This window comes from Trachemys scripta, chromosome 16 (assembly GCF_013100865.1).
Source record: "Trachemys scripta elegans isolate TJP31775 chromosome 16, CAS_Tse_1.0, whole genome shotgun sequence".
Taxonomy (NCBI): domain Eukaryota; kingdom Metazoa; phylum Chordata; order Testudines; family Emydidae; genus Trachemys; species Trachemys scripta.
Window position 1 is genome coordinate 22,223,638 of NC_048313.1, and position 16,191 is coordinate 22,239,828.

Here is a 16,191-nt window from a genome sequence, read left to right on the forward strand (position 1 = left end):
GCTTTTTCCACATCGTTGGTCACTAGGTTGCCTCCCTCATTCAGTAAGGGGCCCACACTTTCCTTGACTTTCTTCTTGTTGCTAACATACCTGAAGAAACCCTTCTTGTTACTTTTAACATCTCTTGCTAGCTGCAACTCCAAGTGCGATTTGGCCTTCCTGATTTCACTCCTGCATGCCTGAGCAATATTTTTATACTCCTCCCTGGTCATTTGTCCAATCTTCCACTTCTTATAAGCTTCTTTTTTGCGTTTAAGGTCAGCAAGGATTTCACTGTAAGCCAAGCTGGTCGCCTGCCATATTTACTATTCTTTCTACACATCGGGATGGTTTGTTCCTGCAACCGCAATAAGGATTCTTTAAAATACAGCCAGCTCTCCTGAACCCCTTTGCCCTTCATGTTATTCTCCCAGGGGATCCTGCCCATCTGTTCCCTGAGGGAGTCAAAGTTTGCTTTTCTGAAGTCCAGGGTCCGTATTCTGCTGCTCTCCTTTCTTCCTTGTGTCAGGATCCTGAACTCGACCATCTCATCATCTCATGGTCACTGCCTCCCAGGTTCCCATCCACTTTTGCTTCCCCTACTAATTCTTCCCGGTTTGTGAGCAGCAGGTCAAGAAAAGCTCTGCCCCTAGTTGGTTCCTCCAGCACTTGCACCAGGAAATTGTCCCCTACACTTTCCAAAAACTTCCTGGATTGTCTGTACACCGCTGTATTGCTCTCCCAGCAGATATCAGGGTGATTAAAGTCTCCCATGAGAACCAGGGCCTGCGATCTAGCAACTTCTGTTAGTTGCCGGAAGAAAGCCTCGTCCACCTCATCCCCCTGGTCTGGTGGTCTATAGCAGACTCCGACCACGACATCACCCTTGTTGCTCACACTTCTCAACTTTATCCAGAGACTCTCAGGTTTTTCTGCAGTTTCATACCGGAGCTCTGAGCAGTCATACTCCTCTCTTACATACAACGCAACTCCCCCACCTTTTCTGCCCTGCCTGTCCTTCCTGAACAGTTTATATCCATCCATGACAGTACTCCAGTCATGTGAGTTATCCCACCAAGTCTCTGTTATTCCAATCGCATCATAGTTCCCTAACTGTGCCAGGACTTCCAGTTCTCCCTGCTTGTTTCCCAGGCTTCTTGCATTTGTGTATAGGCACTTAAAATAACTCATCGATCGTCCCTCTTTCTCAGTATGAGACAGGAGTCCTCCCCTCTTACTTCCTTGTACTGCATGGGCCACAGCAAGTGAAAAACTTCATGTTCCCCAAAGACAATGAAAACAGAAGTTTCCATCCAACACATTACTGGCATGAAATCCCCAATGGTGACAAAGTGGAGAGGCCATGCCTTATGTACTCAAAAACCCAGAATGCTGCATACTGTTTTTGTTGCAAACTCTTCCAGTCTAATGTTCCAGCTACACTGGGTTCTACAGGAACAAAGGACTGGAAAAATCTGGCTAGAAATCTGGCATGCCATGAGAAGGCAGCAAATCACTAGAGAGCATTCCATAGGTGGAAAGAGCTTGAGATGAGATTAAGGTTAAAGGCCACCACAGATGATCAGCATCAAGAGAAGATTGCATCAGAGTCTCTTTACTGGCAAAATGTTCTGAAAAGGCTCATTGCCAGTGTGAGAATGCTTGCTACCCGTAACCTAGCACTGCGTGGCACTTCAGATCAGCTGTGTGTGCCAAACAATGGAAACTTCCTTAAAATTGTGGAGCTGATGGCTGAGTTCGATGCTGTACTGCAGGAGCATCTAAGAAGAGTCACCATCCAAGAAATGTACACACACCACTACCTTGGAAAAACAATTCAAAATGAGTTGTTACTGGCAACAAAAGTCAAACAGAAGATTGTGGCAGATCTGAAGTCAGCAAGATATTACTCTGTTATTCTGGACTGCACACCTGACATCAGCCATACAGAACAAATGACTTTAATGGTGCGTTTTGTAACAACAACAGAACCATGTGAAAATGTCCCTGCAATGGTGACTGTCAGAGAGCATTTTCTAGAATTTATTGACATTGACGATACTACAGGAGCTGGTATGACAAATGTGCTTCGTAAAAAGCTGGAAGACACGGGAATTGCGATAGCTGACTTGAGAGGTCAGGGCTACGATAATGGTGCGTGCCAACAAGAGAGGAAAGAACAGAGAGTGCAGACACGGATCTGAAAGTTAAACCCTTGAGCTTTTTTTGTCCCATGCAGTTCTCCTTCACTGAACTTGGTGGTCAGTGATGCAGCATCAGCTTCTAGTGAGGCTGCTGAATTTTTTAATATAATTCAAAGCATCTATGTATTTTTCTCTGCATCAGCTCATCGATGGCAAATTTTGAAGCAACATCTGGGAACATCCTCTCTGACACTGAAACCACTGAGTGCCACACAATGGGAAAGTCGAGTGGAGGCGATAAAGTCTATCAACCACCAGATTGGGAAGATAGATGATGCCATAGTTGCCATTATGGAGGATAATGCTATGACAGGAACGGTTTGTGGGAGAACGGGGCAGAGGGAAATGGAATCACCAGAAATATACATAACTTCAAATTTCTGTGTGGCTTAGTGTTGTGGCATGAAATACTGTTTGAAATAAATGTTGTAAGCAAGAGACTCCAAGGTGTTGCCCTTGATATATCTGGAGCAATGGAACAACTTGACAAAGCAAAGTCATACCTACAGTCTTACCGGTCAGATGAGGGATTTCAAAACTTTCTGAAAAGTGCACAGAAATTGGCAGAAGAACTTAACACTGAAGCTATTTTCCCACCCATTCAAGAATACATGAGTCACCGAAGAAGAAGACATTTTGATTATGAGGCACGGAATAATTCCATAAGAGACCAAAACAACAATTCAAAGTTGAATTCTTTAACCAGGTGCTAAATTGTGCCATACAGTCAGTTGAAGAACGTTTCACGCAGCTCAAGGAACACAGCAGTATATTTGGGATGTTGTATGATATTCCAAAACTCCTCACTATACCTGAAGAAGACCTACACCAGCAATGCAGGGCACTAGAGACAGTGTTGACACATGCGTGATATTGATGCGAGCGATTTAGGTGATGAACTGAAAGCCCTTTCAAGATATATTTCAGCAGGATCAACTCCAAAGGCTGTTCTGGGATATAAGTGCACAAATAACATGACCACCCTCTTTCCAAATGCTTTTGTTGTTCTGTGCATACTTCTAACACTTCCTGTAACAGTTGCCAGTGGAGAACGCTGCTTCTCCAAGCTGAAGTTAATAAAAACACATCTACGCTCTATAATGACACAGGAGAGGCTGGTCGGGCTTGCAACCATCTCAATAGAGCACGAGCTGGCCCAGACTGTGGACCTTCAGGAAGCAGTTCAAATCTTTGCAACCAAGAAGGCACGGAAAGCATCACTTTGATTATTCAAACAGATCAAAATGCCAGTGCAGACAAGAAAAGTTATATTTGCTGTTCAGGCGTTTGAAAGTTAAGTGACAGATGTCAACCCTGATAGTCTATGATCCCATTTTGTGCCTTGGCCTTTCTAATTTTGTCCCTACATAGAAGCGTAGCTCTGGTGGCTCGAGTGGCAGGAGGGGCTAGCTACATCAAGTCTGAAACCCAAGCGCATCCAGATTGTAGTTGCTTGACTAGCCTGTACCACCTCCTGTGCTGTGAATGCTACTTTAATGTATGTCTATCTGAGCTAGGAATTACACCTTTCAACTCCAGTGCAGACCTATGCCTGCTGGGGTCAGCACTGACCCATTAAACAGATACCAAACCAGCTGAGACCTCATTCCTGGTCAGTGCCAGTCCTCCCCAAACTGCCCCAGAACTGTGCACACTGCCTGCTTCTACCTGCTGCATAAGGAGAGCTGACTGCAAAGATCACCGGTCAGGAGTTCGCCAGGGGTTCCTCCCAGCAGGAAGCTGGTGGATGAAAGTGCACAGAAGGCATTCTGTGGAGTGACGGCTCTGGCAGGCAGCCCAACTGGCTAGAAGAACCACAACTGATTTCCAAAGCTCCCGCGTGGCCAAGCATTCATCACACTGTTCTCAGCCACACCTGATCGTTTGCATGTTTCCACAGTGTCAGCAGTTCCCACGCTCTGGGAGGGTGTGATGTCACTTCCACCTATCCCATCATGCTCAGCTCCTGAGCCTGCAAGCAGATGTCTTCACTGTAGAGTTAGCCCAGACGATCGGCACTCGGTTCTGAGACACGGCAAAGCCACACTCCGGTGTGTCTAGTCAACTGTGTCCTCGCTGGCTTTGCATTTACTGGTGTGTGGCACAAGGACTTCTGGGGACATAGCCCGTGGTTCTTAATGCTGCAGGGAGCTGAGCCACTCTACGTGGGAGAACTTGTTTGTCCTTTGGGCACCTGGGGGGCTTGAGGGAAAGCACTAGAGGATAATCAACCCTCCAGTAGTTTAGCCTGGGCTCCCACTGCAAAGTGGGTGGGTTAACAGCCTGAGTAACAACAGCACGTGGGCTCTAGCCTGAGGGCTGAGCACTGCCACATGCAGGCCAGAGAGTTTATGCGGATGGGAGCTGAGTTAGGAGTTGCTCATGGGTGACCAGGGTGATGGCTATGGTGGGCTCCCAGACATCAGGCACAATCAGGGCCGGCTTTAGGCCGATTCAGCTGATTCGGCTGAATTGGGCCCCGCGCCAAGAGGGCCCCGCGCTGCAGCTGTCCACCCCGCCCCCAGCTCACTTCCCCCTCCTCCCCTCCCCTGCACGCTCCGCCCCCTCCCCTGCTTCTGAAAAGTCTGAAAAGAAGCAGGGGCGGGCCGGCAGCACAAGGTAAGCTGGGGTGGTGGGGGCGCGAGAAGGGCTCCGGGGAGGCGCGGCCTGTTCCCGCCGGCCCCAGCGGCTCTGGCCCGGCTTGGCTCCAGCCCGGCCCCCGTGGCCCGGCTCCGGCTCGGCCCGGTCCCCGCGGCTCGGGTCCCCCCCGGCGCGGCTTCCGCGGCGCGGCTCGGGTCCCCCCCCCCCCCCCCCCCGGCGCGGGTCCCCCCGTCCCCCCCCGGCGTGGCGCGGCTCGGGTCTCCCCGTCCCCCCCGCGTGGCTCGATTCCTGGGGGCGGGGCTTGCAGCAAGCCCCGCCCCCAGGAATCGGGCCCCGCTCTTGCTAAAGCCGGCCCTGGGCACAATGGCTGCTAATGAGCTCTCTGAGGCTCCCAGAGAGTGGGCTCTCTGCAGCCTGTGATGTGGGTACCTGGGTGGACCAGCAGGGGACCCTGACAAGGGTCATGGTGGAGCTGCAGTTTGGGGCTGTTTCTAGAGTACAGGCAGGTGTGATGCACTGAATGGGTAACTCAGGAAGTTCACTGTTTTGAGAGCTCTGTGCTGGGATGGGCACTAGATGGAGCACTGGCTTCATGTATGAAGCTGCTCACAGCAGCATCAAGTCCAGAGGCGCCATCTCCCCACTGGTACTGGCTCTGTCCTGGGACCTTTGCCCATTGGTACTGGCTGTTTCAGTCCCAGGTCTTTCCTGCTGCCCTCAGCAGACAGAAGAGCTGGGATGGCGGAGAGCTGGAAGGAAGTCACAGTCTTGGAGGTGGATTCCTGCCCCTCCCAGTGGGCAGGTCTCCGGTAGAAATGGCTCCCAGAACACTGACCAGTTCATTCTGACTGTGACCATCTCAGTGCCCGCGGCTCTGCACGGGGTGTGACCCTGGCGTGCGCTGCTGCCACCTGAACAGCAAAGGAGGAGCAGGAGCGGGCTGGGGCCCAACCTGCTCTGGCAGCCCCCAGAGCGGGGGCGGCGGGCGGGGCCGGGCACTCACCTAGGCTTAGCCAAGGGGATCCCTTTTGCTTTTCTGATTCGCCGATTCCTGCCCTGGTAAGTAGCAGATTCAATCTCTGCAGCCGCCCTTGGCAGGAGGGCAGGGAGTGGGCACCAGGCGGGACCCTCGCAAAGGCCCTTCGCGGAGAAGCAGAGAAGAGCACATCCTGGCCAGGGACATCCTGCGCAGGGCCGTGGAAGGCCTGAACCAGGAGCACTGTGCCACGCTGCAGGCAGGGCCGGGTTCAGCAGGAACCCAGAGACCCAGCACGGGCAGGGAGCACCCACGTGGGAACCGTCCACTCCCCACCTAGCGGGCAGGGAGGCCCCTCCCCCCCTTCACAGACCCCCAGGCAGAGCCCTGGCACCCACTGCATTGCAGACAGACAGACAGATGGACACAGGGAGGGGCTCTTACTTCGTTTGCTCTTGTCCTTATTGAGGAGTAGCCGCAGCTCCTGCTCCTGCTGACCAGCCTCTGCCTCTCGCTGTGGGGAGTCCATGTTCACCTGCAGGGGGGACCGAGAGCGTCAGCATGGCAGCCAGAACCCTGTGGGGAAAGGGAGGGAGGAATCCTGCCCCGGGCAGTGTCCTGGAGGAAGGGAAGGGAAACCCCGCCTCTGCCAGAGCCCTGCGGGGGAGGAAGGCGCCCCACCATGGCCTGGGCCCTGTGGGGAGGAGAGGGGGGGAGCCCTGCCTCAGTCTGGCCCCTGTGGGGAGGGGAGTCCTGCCCCAGATCCCTGTGGGGAGGGGAGGGGGAAGCCCTGTCCCAGCCAGCATCCTGGGAGGACAAAAGGGGAGCCCCGCCCTGGCCCAGAGGGGAGGCGAGGCAGGAGCTCCACCCTGGGCAAGGCCCTGGGAAGGCAAGGGGAGAGCAGATCTCCTCCCAAAGGTCCACCAGGGGGCTCCCCAGGGGGCCTTAGACCTAGGACACCCGGAGCAGGTTGGGCGCAGGCATCAGAGTGGCTCATTCTCCATGAGCCTGTCCATTTAGCAGGGCACCAGCACCAGGGGAGAGGTAACTCTGGGAGGTGCAGCTGCAAAGCCCAAGCCCCTCAGCCCTGAGTCTGGAGACATGATGGAGTGACCGGGCTGCAGAGAGAGTGTTACCCTGTGGGCTCTATCAAGAGTGACTCTCGGGAGTCACTTGATTGTAGGCCCTCGGGTGGGTGGAGCCCCAGCAGTCTGCTACATGTCCCCTGAAACAGGGACGGCGAAGGGCAAAGACAAAGGGGCCCATCCTGGTGCTTCAGGGTCCCATGACTATGGAGCCAATGGGTCCTTCCCCTGCAGGGGAGCTCCTGCCAGTCCTAGGGCTGCTCTCGGGCCGGGGTGATACGAAAGCCAAGACTGGGAGCCAGAGTGCCGTGGAGCTGTCGTTCGGGAAGGAGAGAAAGGCGGGTCCCAGGAACTGGGCAATGAAAGCAGATTTGCCACTGAGCCCCTGATGAGACTGTTGGGCTCCAGGTTAGGCCCTTCCCCAAGTGTGGGATTTACGGGCTGTGCTGGGCTCCAGACCAAGACAGGGGGAATCCGTATCCCTGGCTGAGCACCCCTTGGGCTTTCTGTCAGCATAGGCAGTCCTGGAACATCCATCCCTTTACTGCAGTGAGAGCTGCAGAATTGGCGACTGTCCCACCGGCCTGGAATGGAGACCTCTGAGAACAGGGCCACTGGCTTTGGCTTCTTCCTGGCACCAGATGGAGGGATCAGTGCTGGGGCTCCAGGGATGGACTGATCCTGCCTACAACACCACATTTACTTTAGGGTCTGGAAGGTTCTGACCTTCGTGGTCAAGGACGTGGCTAGGGCGCAGAGCAGAGACCTGGTGATGCAACCTTTGCTGTCAAGGTTCTGCCATGGCCTGGGGAACTGATCTGGCTTGTCACAGCTTGGCTCTGCTCTGGCCAGAACTCTTGGCTCTGCATGATCTGATCCAGCCCCCAGCCCTTCCCTGGGCCCATTCCAGGTTTCCTTGCCCCTTGTTCTCAAGCAGCTGTGTTGCCTCTGCCAGAAACAGGGGAGGGGCCACTGCTGGACCATCCCTATGTTCCCAGTAACCAGGAGAACTGTGTTCACATAGATATGGACTGTAGACTTCTCAGGCCTTGACAGGGAAAAGCACTGCTAACCGTGGCCTCCCATGATCCCTGCAAAAAGCCAGACCAGAAGGTGACTTCCTGCTTTTCACCGCCACTGGCCATGCTGCACGGGCCCGGCACTGAGCCATGGCCACGGTATTCAGGGCTGGACAAAAAGCTAATGACAGGAGATGCCTCTGCACCTGCCAGGAAAATGGACATCCAAGGCTCTCAAGGGGGTAAGAAGGGAGAGGGCCACGCAGGGTGGAGGGTGCTTGAGAGCAGAGGCTGACAGGGCTGGGCAGCGTGGCTCAGACCCAGAGGCTGGCAGAAGTAGCCCAGCATTTGCCCTGTAACTCCCTCCCTTTCATTTGGGATTCGCTCCTGTCTCAGAGAAGAGAAATAAACGCGGACGTCTGATGAGAGGCCGGGGGAAAAAGGGATCTGCCCAGACCACTGTCCGGAACACCATCCCATTGGTACTGCCTGGGAAGCCAGATATAACTGCTGCTCCTTGAGCTCCCTCGAGTTCTGATCACTGACAACAGCTTGGTCCTTCTGGGGTCTGGGTGCCTCCTGCTCCCCAACACAGCTGTGCTCAGAGCCAGGGGGTGGCTACCAGCTCCATTCCCCCTGTGCTGAATGACTGGAGCAGGCTCCCAGTGTGTCTGCAGCAGGCAAGTGCCTCCCCAACCCGCCCCAAGGGCTGCTGGTGCCATGTGGCCCCACAACCTGGAGCTTGGCCCTGTGGCCCCCCAGAGGCCCGTGAGGGTGTTCCTACCCGCATGTGCTGGTGGGTGAACTGCTCCACCTGCTGCTGGTGCAGGCTGGCCAAGAAGAGCTGGTGCTGCAGCTGCTGGGTCTGCTTGAGAGCCAGCAGGGCGGTGTCGGAGCCGGGCTTGACGAAGCGCTGTCCGATCCGCAGGTCCATGGGGACAGCCTGAGGCACCCGCAGGGAGACGCACAGGTTCACAGCAGCTGGCAAGAAAGAAGCAGGGAGAGTTCCGTCACTGCCTGGTCTGGCACCCCAATGTGTCCCCACAGGCTGCTGGAGAGAGGAGAGCCCCAGCACAGGCTCCAAAGGGCTGCCCACACCACCACAGTGGGGACCCTTGTCCTGACCCCAGGGGACAAGGAGGGCACCCCCACACACACCAGGACAGTGGCATGGAGCCCCTTCGGAGGGAACTTCAGCACCTGTTTCTTTCCTTGGGCAATCATAGAATCATAGACTTTAAGGTCAGAAAGGACCATTATGATCATCTAGTCTGACCTCCTGCACAACGCAGGCCATAGAATCTCACCCACCCATTCCTGTATCAAACCTGTGTCTGAGCTACTGAAGTCCTAAAATTGTGGTTTAAACACTTCAAGGTGCAGAGAATCTTCCAGCAAGTGACCCGTGTCCCACGCTACAGAGGGAGGCGAAAACCCCACAGGGCCTCTGCCAATCTGCCCTGGAGGAAAATTCCTTCCCGACCCCAAAGATGGCAATCAGCTAAACCTTGAGCATGTAGGCAAGACAGCCCGACACCCAGGAAAGAATTCTCTGTAGTAACTCAGATCCCACCCCATCTAACATCCCATCACAGACCATTGGGCATATTTACCTGCTAATAATCAAAGATCAATTAATTGCCAAAATTAGGCTATCCCATCATACCATCCCCTCCATAAACTTATCAAGCTTAGTCTTGAAGCCAGATATGTCTTTTGCCCCCACTGCTCCCCTTGGAAAGTTGTTCCAGAACTTCACTCCTCTGATGGTTAGAAACCTTCATCTAATTTCAAGTCTAAACTTCCTGATGGCCAGTTTATATCCATTTGTTCTTGTGTCCACATTGGTACTGAGCTTAAATAATTCCTCTCCCTCCCTGGTATTTATCCCTCTGATATATTTATAGAGAGCAATCATATCTCCCCTCAGCCTTCTTTTGGTTAGGCTAAACAAGCCAAGCTCTTTGAGTCTCCTTTCATAAGACAGGTTTTCCATTCCTCGGATCATCCTGGTAGCCCTTCTCAGTACCTGTTCCAGTTTGAATTCATCCTTCTTAAACATGGGAGACCAAAACTGCACACAGTATTCCAGATGAGGTCTCACCACAGCCTTGTATAACGGTACTCACACCTCCTTATCTCTACTGGAAATACTTCGCCTGATGCATCCCAAGACCGCATTAGCTTTTTTCACGGCCATATCACACTAGCAGCTCATAGTCATCCTGTGATCAACCAACACTCCAAGGGTCTTTCTCCTCCTCTGTTATTTCCAACTGATGAGTCCCCACTTATAACAATAATTCTTGTTATTAATCCCTAAATGCATGACCTTGCACTTTTCACTATTAAATTTCATCCTATTACTATTACTCCAGTTTACAAGGTCATCCAGATCTTCCTGTATGATATCCCGGTCCTTCTCTGTATTGGCAATACCTCCCAGCTTTGTGTCATCCACAAACTTTATTAACACATTCCCACTTTTTGTGCCAAGGTCAGTAATAAAAAGATTTAATAAGATTGATCCCAAAACCGATCCCTGAGGAACTCCACTTGTAACCTCCCTCCAGCCTGTCAAGTTCACCTTTCAGTATGACCCGTTGTAGTCTCCCCTTCAACCAGTTCCTTATCCACCTTTCAATTTTCATATTGATCCCATCTTTTCCAATCTAGCTAATAATTCCCCATGTGGAACCGTATCAAATGTCTTACTGAAATTGAGGTAAATTAGATCCACTGCATTTCCTTTGTCTAAAAGATCTGTTACCTTCTCAAAGAAGGAGATCAGGTTGGTTTGGCACGATCTACCTTTTGTAAAACCGTGTTGTATTTTGTCCCAATGTACATTGACCTCAATGTACTTAACTACTTTCTCCTTCAAAATTTTTTCCAAGTCCTTGCATACTACTGATGTCAAACTAACAGGCCTGTAGTTGCCCGGATCACATTTTTTCCCTTTCTTAAAGATAGGAACTATGTTAGCAGTTCTCCAGTCACACGGTACAACCCCTGAGTTTACAGTGAGAAGGGCTGAAGTGGTACATAAAGAAGCTGCTCACCTCGTGCAGTTTTGTGCCTGTGAGGGCCACAGCCCATAAGTTTGATCTGGATGCAGATCAGTTAGGCGTGGGGCGATTGGATCCAGAGGTCCAGGCCCGGCCCATCCCCAGTGCATAATACTCAAAACAGAAAACCCTACGCAAGAACAACAGCATCTTCTACAATCAATAGTTCTGGAGCCCTGGCAGCTGGCCTCTGGTGGACTCCAATCCAGCGTGCTCAGCTCACTGCTAGCTCGGGCTGGCTCTCTGCCTGCTGGCCTGACAGAGTATGTCTACACTGCAATTAAAAACCCACGGCTGGCCCGTGCCAGCTGACTTGGGCTTGCGGTACAGATGTTCAGACTTGGGCTGGAGCCTGGGCTCTAGGACCTTGTGAGTTGGGAAGGTCCCAGAACTCAGGCTGCAGTCCAAGCCCAAATGTTTACACCACAATTAAACAGCCGCTTAGCCCAAGCCCCTTAGCCCGAGTCAACCAGCACATCCCAGCTGCAGGTGTTTAACTGCGGTGTGGACATATGCGCAGAGTTCCCTGGGAACGTAGAATCCCTCTGGGCTCTTTCCTTATCCTCTCCGTCCCAAAGGTCCTGCTCCTGGAATTGAGTGATCATGCATGCGCCACATGCACCCATCCAGCCAGGCTGTCTTCTGCAGGGCTGAGGGAAGTCACAAGTGCTAAAACTGCTGAAGGGTATCTCTGCCAGAGAAGTCACAGCCGCTGAGCTAAGGTACAATTTGAAACAGATTTTGTTCTATCCGTTCTGGAATCAACTTAAGTTAAAATGAAATGAATCTGGTTTAAACCAAACTAAGATCCAATTTAAGTGAAGCCAGTGCAGCTCCTTTGTGTAGACAAACGTTCAGGCACTAAACGCAGCAGGTCTGATTCTGAGCCATCTGACAGGCACTGCTGGGCACGGCGGCGCCACTGTGAATCACTCTCCTGCAACTATAACCCCACTTAATAATGGAAACCTACTAAAAAACCATCATTAAAGCCCCTTCCTTACCCAAGCCTGAACCACCCACTTGCCCACCACACACACACTTCTGTCCCCATAACAGCACAAACTCCTCTGCAATCTAAATCCAGGGCCCAGACTGGAGATGTTCAAGCAGTCCTGTGTGTACCTGCAGAACACTCCCCTGAGATGTGTGTTGAAGGATAAATTCCTCCAGTGCATGTAGTGTTGCCAGCTTTCATGCTTTTATTGCAGTTCTCATGATATTTGGAGCTCTTCTTAAAGCCCCAGCTCCTGGAGGCAGGTGATCACATGAGACAGAATCACAATTTTCATTTTTTTTTTAAAAGGGTAAGTGTCCAGGTCTTGTGATTATAGAGAAAAACTTGAGAAAGTGACTCCTAAAGATTCAGAAACTAGAAGGCAAATAAGCAGAACCCCAAGGTCATTAAAATCTCATGATTTTTAAGCCAATTTCATGATGGGCGGATGGGACAGGGGACTCCTGACTTGTTAAATGCTTGGGGTTGGCAGCATTGTCCAAGCAAGTGCACAAGCATGTGTGTCACCAGCAATACCTGCAGAAGCGTTCTGCAGTATCCCCTGAATCACAGCGGCTCTCCCAGTGGGCCCAAGGGATACTTGCTGATGACCCACAGATTGCTGGGGGAGGTATCCCAGGGTGCTGGCTCCTCCTTCTTCATTCCAGCTCTTAAGTTGCACTAAATCAAGGTAACAATGCATTCAGGGCTTTCCTAAGTTTGCAATTGCCGCAGTTCTGTGAAGGCACCCTGCGCCCCATTGTGCTGGGAAATACACAGTCACAGCATGAGGGCCATTCCCTGCGCTGAAGACCTTAAGGTTTGAACAGTCAAGGAGGATTATCAGCTGCATTTTGAGTGGGAAGCTTAGGTCCGGAGAGGTCAGGAGAAAGTGAGGACTCTCTCAGACTCCTTTGAAAACCTCAGTCCACAGAGTCTGTGTCAGAGCCACTAATCACATCTTCACCCTCCAGAGATTAAGAACAAGCCTGAAAACCCCCAGCAACCAGGGCTTTGCTTACTTTGCAGCCAGTGATGAAATCCGGCGAGTGGGACTAAACTGCTACAATACAAGGCAGAAATGTTGGAGACAACCTAAGGAAACGCATGGAGCAATGACTCAAAAAGTGTCAGATAAAAAAAATAAACTACAGCCAACCTTTTAGACCTTGTGGAACACGACCGATATAGCCTGTGCCCTGCCCTTTCCAACATCTCACAGGGGGAGGTGGCAGTGACCCTGACTCTATGGGGTGTCTCTTGCTGAACCCCATTAAGAGTCCCAGGTTCAAAGTGCTCTAAAATCCACATGCATGCGCAGACTGAAAAATGTTATGCCTCACTGGGCCCCAGGTTAGAATTACAGGTGCAAATTTGAGTGGTTCCCAAGAAAGCCCCCTGTCTCAAAAAATGAACTGCTTTTAAAATTTTCGGATTCTATCACCTTTTTGGTGCAGAACGAAAGGTACAAATATGGCTCTGACCCTCCTAAAATGTACAGCCCTGACTGCCCTGAGCTCAGCGATTCAATGGTACTAAGGACCAGGGTAGAAATAATTTAAAACTATTCCACTACAAACACTTTGGCACCTTGGCGAACCGTTCACACCTCTGAGTTATTTCCTCAGAAACACACCTTGGGCTGTGCTCTCACATGGTGGCTTAGGGGAGCAGCTTTTGCCCCTCCATCACAAACCCCTGAGTTTGCAGCCTCTCTGCAGGAGGTCTGCCTGCTGTACACATTAACGCTCTCAATCTGCTACGTGCTGGGGGCCACACTGGGACTCCTTTCAGAAGTGTGAGCAATGTGTACAATTCTGCGTGATGGGGCTGGGTGATGATGGCAGGGGCTGGGGTTATGGGAATATGTCCTGCTGGACAGGTGATAGCAGGGGTTGGAGGGAGGGGTATACTCCTCATTGTGTGATAGGGACAGGTGATGCAGAGGAAGGGGTCTGAACCAGTATTAAATATTTGTCCTCCATCATTTATAGACTGTAAACAAGTCACCTTTGAAGCCTTTCAAGTAATTTGTACACCCAGCTTAGCAAAGAGACTCGCATGTTAGTGGTCTTTTTCAGGTTTTGACACAACTATTACGATTGCTCTGTGCCAAATGTTAGGTATTTGATTCTCCTGGATGACTCTAGATAGGAAGGTGGATAGCTGTTACCTACTAGGTTTTCCCAGTTTTGTAAAGAATTTGGCGGGGCGGAGGGCGTTATCAAGCTCACAGGCTTTACCTATTTTCAATGTTTTGATCACTCTTTCTACTTCATTTGCAGTGAAGGGCAGGAAGTCTTCTTCAGTTTCGGGTATGCACTGTTAGTACTATCGTCATTTCTTCTTCACCTCTCCTTCAAACTAGGGTGGTAACTGATGCATACTCAGAATACAGGACATCCCTGCCCCCGCTGGTGTGACCCCCCCCCCATGCAGAAATGATGGCCAATAAAACCTGTACCAAACATTGCCACATTTAAAATTACCAGCTCCTTGCTAAGTAGTATAGTAAAAGAGTAATTCTAATTTCTGGCAAGTTAAATAACTTAAACCTACATTCAATTCCATGTAAGATTACACAAAATGGAATAAAAATTACAGTGCGACGCAGAACTTTCCCAATAAAATACAATGTTTATTTGTGTGTAGAAAACAGTGACAATATAGGCACAGTTAGATTTGCTAGCAAGAAGCGGAGTGTTTGATGTGCCTAATTCACAAAGTACCATAAGCATTCATCTGTGTCTGTACTTTTGCTCACCCCGGGAAGTTTCAGAAGTTTCTTTCTTCTTGAGGAACACAGTGTACATATTTTTGCATTCCCCTGTTAAACTGATGCATATCTGGAGCTCTGCTTTCACGCTCTCTACATCCACCTGATTCCCTTTATCTCTCCAAGCTGTGGTCATCAGAGAGAAAACCCTCTCCATGTGAGCATTGCTGCACAGTATTGAAAAGATGTAAGAGCTGTTCTTGAAGTTGCCCTGTGCTTTGGTGCAAATGTTCTGTTGCCTCTCCTTGCTAGTTAGGCAATCCTTTAACGCAGAAGAGTTTAGCACTTTTACAAGGCCAAATTCTTCACAGACCTCATCCATGTCCATTTCTTTCATGCTGCAAGCGTCAACAGCTTCCAAAGACTCTTCAACGCTGATGCGTTTTTCAAGAGCTAAATGGTACATTTTGCTGTGAAGGCGGTCTTCAGAGAAGTCATACGGTCATGCAGATACTTCTTTGCTCTTTCATTAAAAGGACATGAAGTCTTTTTTACACCTTCCAACAATATCTTCAGTGATCTCCTCAAGCTTAGAATTCACTGTGTAGCCAAAGAACTTGTCCCTAATCCTTCTCTCCAGTTTCATATTCAATCCACTCAAGAGCTCAGTAACTGAAAGAACATTAAAGCACGTGGCTTCTAAAGCCTCATCACAGTCCTTGAATAGCTTCAGAGCACAGCTCAGAAAGAGAAAATATCTTTCAACTACCTCATTGGCAATGCCCTTGTTCCCAAAGCATTTCCAATTTATTTTGGAACACTCTTACTCTCCTAAACTCTGGAAATAGCTAGTTAGTGGTTTCCAGCACTTCAGTAATCTATTAATTGCTGGCAAAAAAAGACAGCCACCTGGTAACGACGTGTCTGAACAGATTGCACTCTTCCACCTCAACAAAGTCACAAATCTCCTTTAATTGTTCTGTTCTAGTGGCAGAAATGTTGAAGTGGGAATAAACCTTTAGAATTAAATGTTCTACGTCAATATTAAGTTTAACTGCTGTATACTTTATTATGTTATGAAGAATGTGTGCTAAGCAGTGGGCCGCTAGAATGTCCTCTTTGACATTTTTCAGTTTCTGGTAAATGCTGTTATATAGGGTTACCATACGTCCGGTTTTTCCCGGACATGTCCGGCTTTTCGGCAATCGAACCCCCGTCCGGGGGGAATTGCCAAAAAGCCGAACATGTCCGGGAAAAATACCGGTCGGGCACTTCCTCTCCCACGGCTGCTCTGCTCCTCCCCTGACTCAGACTTTGGCTCTGCTTAAGAGCCAAGCTGCCCGAGCCAGCGCTACCGGCTTCGGGCAGCCCCCGTGCCTCTGGACCCCAGCCACCGGCCGGGCACTTCCCCTCCCGGGCTCCAACTGCTCTGCTCCAGGGGTGCAGGGTCCGGGGGTACGGGGGCTGCCCGAAGCCGGTAGCGCTGGCTCGGGCAGCTTGGCTCTTAAGGGCAGTTAGGAGCAGGGGTCCCAGGAGGGGGCAGTCA

The 16,191-nt window shown here is 50.9% G+C and overlaps 1 protein-coding gene across 4 annotated transcripts in view; it reads right to left on the reverse strand.

Annotated features, from left to right (window-relative positions):
- HDAC7 (histone deacetylase 7) overlaps positions 1-16,191 on the reverse strand; it is a 203,504-nt gene that overhangs the window by 40,540 nt on the left and 146,773 nt on the right. For all 4 annotated transcript variants that reach the window (XM_034792076.1, XM_034792075.1, XM_034792073.1 and 1 more), the window contains 2 exons: positions 8,649-8,845; positions 6,205-6,295 (listed from right to left, as the gene is read on the reverse strand). In XM_034792076.1, the coding sequence (XP_034647967.1) occupies positions 6,205-6,295; positions 8,649-8,845 (288 nt within the window). The remainder of the gene's footprint in view (positions 1-6,204; positions 6,296-8,648; positions 8,846-16,191) is intronic.